At 52.6% G+C, this 2,912-nt stretch overlaps 1 protein-coding gene across 1 annotated transcript in view; it reads right to left on the reverse strand.

Moving 5' to 3' along the window:
• Window positions 1-832: 832 nt before the first annotated feature.
• Window positions 833-2,912, reverse strand: part of SCAMP2 (secretory carrier membrane protein 2) — a gene marked incomplete at its 5' end in the record, with an annotated part of 5,911 nt that continues 3,831 nt past the window's right edge. The window contains 3 exons of the mRNA XM_010190417.1: window positions 833-979; window positions 1,341-1,458; window positions 2,448-2,467. Of these exons, the coding sequence (XP_010188719.1) occupies window positions 833-979; window positions 1,341-1,458; window positions 2,448-2,467 (285 nt within the window). The remainder of the gene's footprint in view (window positions 980-1,340; window positions 1,459-2,447; window positions 2,468-2,912) is intronic.

Below are 2,912 nucleotides of genomic sequence, written 5' to 3' on the forward strand. Positions count from 1 at the left end.
GGAGAAAAATTCATTCATGCATTGGGCTGGCAGGCTCCCAAGGTCGGTGGGAGAAGGACGGCGCAGGCACCAAGTGGAGTTTGAGCCAGCAGCTTCAGCTCTTCCCCTCCCTCCCCTGGTTTAAGGCCACAGTGAAGGCTCAGTCTCCACTGACCCCTCTCCCCATGCCCAGGGCCAGAGGGCACAGAGCCCCCCACAGCCACCATCCATAGGATCCTCATGGAAGCGTACATGGGATCTGCCACAGGGGGACAAGGAGAAAGAAGTTTCCACCTTCTCTTTAACCCACCCAGGTTTTTCCTTCATGCCACATTACCCCAACTCTTAGGAAGCCAGGCAGTTAAGAGGTCAAAATGCAGCATCGTGTTAAGTGTAATAAACCAAAAGTACAGTTTCCACTCTTAAAATCAATGACAAAAACTACATGCAAGTTACAAAACCCTCCCCAAACCAGCAGATAATCGAATTCTTCATAGCAAAGGCTAATAGAAGAGAGTAAAATCAAAAACCCGCTTCCCCTTGCCTTCCTGCTACAGACAGGGCAAGGGGAGGAAAAGACACAAACACTCGTTATGTCCTGGATAGAGAAATGTATTTGCTTCAGAAAAGGTCTCCCCTATCTCCCCACACCCTAAAACAAGACAGGGAAAACTAATGGTCATAAATGCAGGCCAGCTGAAGCTAAAAATCCAGACCTCTTCTCATCCGGAGTCAGCACCCCAGAGCTAACACAGTACCCCCAAAAAGTGCATCTTTAGAAAAAAAAAAAACAAAAATGAAGGTTGGGGTGACGATGGCAGAGGAAGCGAGCGGGAGGCAGCCCCAAGGAGGCCTAATTTCCCCGGAAAGCATTCTGTGCTGCTGAGGAGGCCACCCCAGCAGCTGCGTTCTGGAAGCTCCTGTTGGTGAGGATGCCTTGGGAAAACTCCTCCTGCGCCCTTTGGAAGCTGGCTCCTGTGCGCCGGTACAGGGAATGCACCTGGGAAATGAAGAGAGGAGGAAAAAAGTATCAGGTATTTCCTCCAAGATACAATTTAGGAGGAAAGGAGGAAGAAGCAATAGGAAGAGGACCAGTTCAGCCTGTCCTTGCCTTCCCCAGAGCTCCATTTCTGCTGCTCACTGCAGAAAAGCAACCCTCATGTGGTTGATCAGAAGGAGGAAGCAGGGTTTGTGTCTGGGAGCCAGTATGATAGCACCGGTTTGGGTCCCACCAGGCTCTGAAAAGTCCCACAACACTGGAGGAGGGGGCAGGAGGTGGCAACCTCAGGAAACGCTGGGAGCTGCCTGACCTGCAGATCTGCCATTCAGCCGAGCCCTCGCCTCGCCTCCAAGCCACTCACCTGCTTCAGGAGGAAGAGCGAGAGAACGGCGCAGAGCGTGAAGAATCCTGCCACCACCATCATGATGACAGCCACGGCCAGGTTCCCGTGCAGCTCCGACAGCGCCGCGATCCACCCGCTGCCGGAGAGAGGAGAGCGGGGTGAGCATGGCGAGCATTCGGTTGGCAGGACGAGGTGGAGCGGAGGGAGAAGAGGCCGCCCCAGCAACTGCACAAGAGCCTTTAGGGGAAGGTTACAGGGAAGCGCAAACTGAAGCATAACAGCCGTGGAAACAGGGACCCAGGGCTCATCCAGGCACTGGTTTGGGGGCCAGAATTCCCATTGTCTTTTTTAGAAGCCATCCACCTTTACACAAGAGAATCGTGTTCAGCCCATCAGTGTTACAGCCCTGGATCACCCCCTTAGGCAGCAATCGACACCCTTGGCACCGTTACAAATCGAGTCATTTCCATGAACACCTTCTCAAAATTGAGCCAAGTCGTATAAAGATAGGCTGGTACATCTAAATTGGAAGAGATCAGCTGGCAGATCTGGAGCCTAGACCTACGTGTCCCTGTGCCAACTCTGCCTAGCCAGGGATTTAAGTGTTAGGAGAGGGAGGAAAAGGAAGGAAGAGATGAAGTAAAGAGCTACAGAAAGAAGGAAACTGGCAGCTGTTGAAGGGAAGGGGCAAGAAGGACGCTGGGAGTCATCAGTGCTTGGCTGTTGGTGAAAATACTGAGATGCCTCACTCAAAACACCCTCTTGGGAGCTGGAGAAGGAAATCTTTCCAACCGCTAAACCAAGTGAGCCGCGTGCCACCAGAAAAGAGAGAATCAGGCGAGCCAAACCGTCCCATCTGATGTGCTGCACAACTTCTTGCTCATTACAAGGAAGCGGAAAAGCACACCATGCACTGCAGCCAAAAATAAATGCACTGTCTGGCTTGAGGAAATGTAGCAGAGAGCTCATGCACGCTCTCCAAAGTCAGACTGAAAACAGAGGGCCCCCTCCCCGTCCTCCATGACTAAGGCAGCAGCAGCCAGCAGGGGAGGGAGCGTGAGGACAGCTCTGCCCATGAGCCGTTCTGCAGGCAGTGGGCAAAAATAGACAGCAGCTTCACAGCACTCATCACCTGAAGGCTCCCCCTCAGGAGGAAAACCACTAGCTCTTAACCTTTTCCCTGTTCACAGTAACTCGGGAATCTGATCTGTGGCCAGTGCAGCAAGACGAAAAGAAAGCCAGTGCTTTTGCTGCACAGGCAACAGCTGATAAGAGGCCTGTTGGACCCACTCCGGAAGCCCAGAGTGTACAACGCCACCAAAAAAGGGCGAGGGTAAAACCCTCTCTGCTTATTTTTTGAAGCACAGGCAACTCACAACACACTGGAGAGAAATTCAGGGAGAGTCTGGGGATAGAATCGGGCTGCTAGCAGCCTGGGACCTGCCAAAGCTGTGTACCAGGCGAGAGAGGAAAACCACAGGAGAGAGGACAGACAGCTGTCAGAAATAGAGGAGCAGCAGACCCCAAAGCTTGTGACAGTCACAGCCCTAGTGAGAAAAAGCATGTGAAACCCAGCTTACCTGTCTCCCC

The sequence above is a fragment of the Mesitornis unicolor genome, unplaced genomic scaffold (assembly GCF_000695765.1).
Source record: "Mesitornis unicolor isolate BGI_N332 unplaced genomic scaffold, ASM69576v1 scaffold9638, whole genome shotgun sequence".
NCBI classification, from domain to species: domain Eukaryota; kingdom Metazoa; phylum Chordata; class Aves; order Mesitornithiformes; family Mesitornithidae; genus Mesitornis; species Mesitornis unicolor.